This window comes from Buceros rhinoceros, unplaced genomic scaffold (assembly GCF_000710305.1).
Source record: "Buceros rhinoceros silvestris isolate BGI_N320 unplaced genomic scaffold, ASM71030v1 scaffold29852, whole genome shotgun sequence".
In the NCBI taxonomy this organism is placed as follows: Eukaryota; Metazoa; Chordata; class Aves; order Bucerotiformes; family Bucerotidae; genus Buceros; species Buceros rhinoceros.
Window position 1 is genome coordinate 7,409 of NW_010398765.1, and position 923 is coordinate 8,331.

At 60.7% G+C, this 923-nt stretch overlaps 1 protein-coding gene across 1 annotated transcript in view; it reads right to left on the reverse strand.

Moving 5' to 3' along the window:
* The window catches only part of AS3MT (arsenite methyltransferase), a gene marked incomplete at both ends in the record, with an annotated part of 4,243 nt that overhangs the window by 3,115 nt on the left and 205 nt on the right, over window positions 1–923 (reverse strand). The window contains 2 exons of the mRNA XM_010131234.1: window positions 1–65; window positions 351–478. The exon at window positions 1–65 is cut by the window's left edge and continues 21 nt beyond it. Coding sequence (XP_010129536.1) covers window positions 1–65; window positions 351–478 — 193 coding nt within the window. The remainder of the gene's footprint in view (window positions 66–350; window positions 479–923) is intronic.

A 923-nucleotide genomic window follows, 5' to 3' on the forward strand; every position in this document is an offset into this window, starting at 1 on the left:
TGCCCAGGTCCAGGATCCAGCATGATGCCAGGCGCTCAGGGATCACCAGACCACAGCCATAGTACCTGGGGAGATGTTGGGCTGAGCTGGGCGAAGGTGCCCCCATGGCGTGACGGTCTGGGGGGCTGCAGCCCACGGGGAAAGCAGCAGCAGTGGCGAGCCCAGGGGTTACCTGGCCACCACCTCCTCATGGGTAAGCCACAAAGCAGGCGCTCAGGGATCACCAGACCACAGCCATAGTACCTGGGGAGATGTTGGGCTGAGCTGGGCGAAGGTGCCCCCATGGCGTGACGGTCTGGGGGGCTGCAGCCCACGGGGAAAGCAGCAGCAGTGGCGAGCCCAGGGTTTACCTGGCCACCACCTCCTCATGGATACGCTCCAAAGCACTTCTCACCACCTTGGGAAGGGGCCTGGCTGGGGTGACACACACACTGGTTTTCAGGTCCTCGAATTTCTGCAGCTCTTTGCCATAGTAATCCTGAGATGGGAAGGACAGAGGTCACCAAACTACAGCAAGCTGTGCCCTGGGAGGTCCCCGTGCACCAAAACGCGGGGCCAAGATTGAGCTCAGCTTGTATGTGCCCCTGGTGTCCTCCGGCACTGGTGCTCTCATTCGCACCCAGCTAAAAAGGAGGTTAACATCAAGCATCCCTTTGTCCCCATCCTCCCCAGCTCCCCTTGCTCGCACACGCAGGCAGGGTTGTGCAGTAGGGGATTTAATTCCCATCTGCAGTAACTTTGCAGGCTGCAGCCACCGTTTCTCCAGCCAAGAGGGGTGCAGGAACGAGGGCAGGGAAACGTGGGGTTGCTCAGCATCCCCATCCCCGCGGGAAACCGGAGCAGAGCAGCCAACCGCACCTGATGTTTCTATCTGGGTCCTCGAAACGAGGTTTGTCCTGACCACGCAGCAGGCCCTGGGCTCA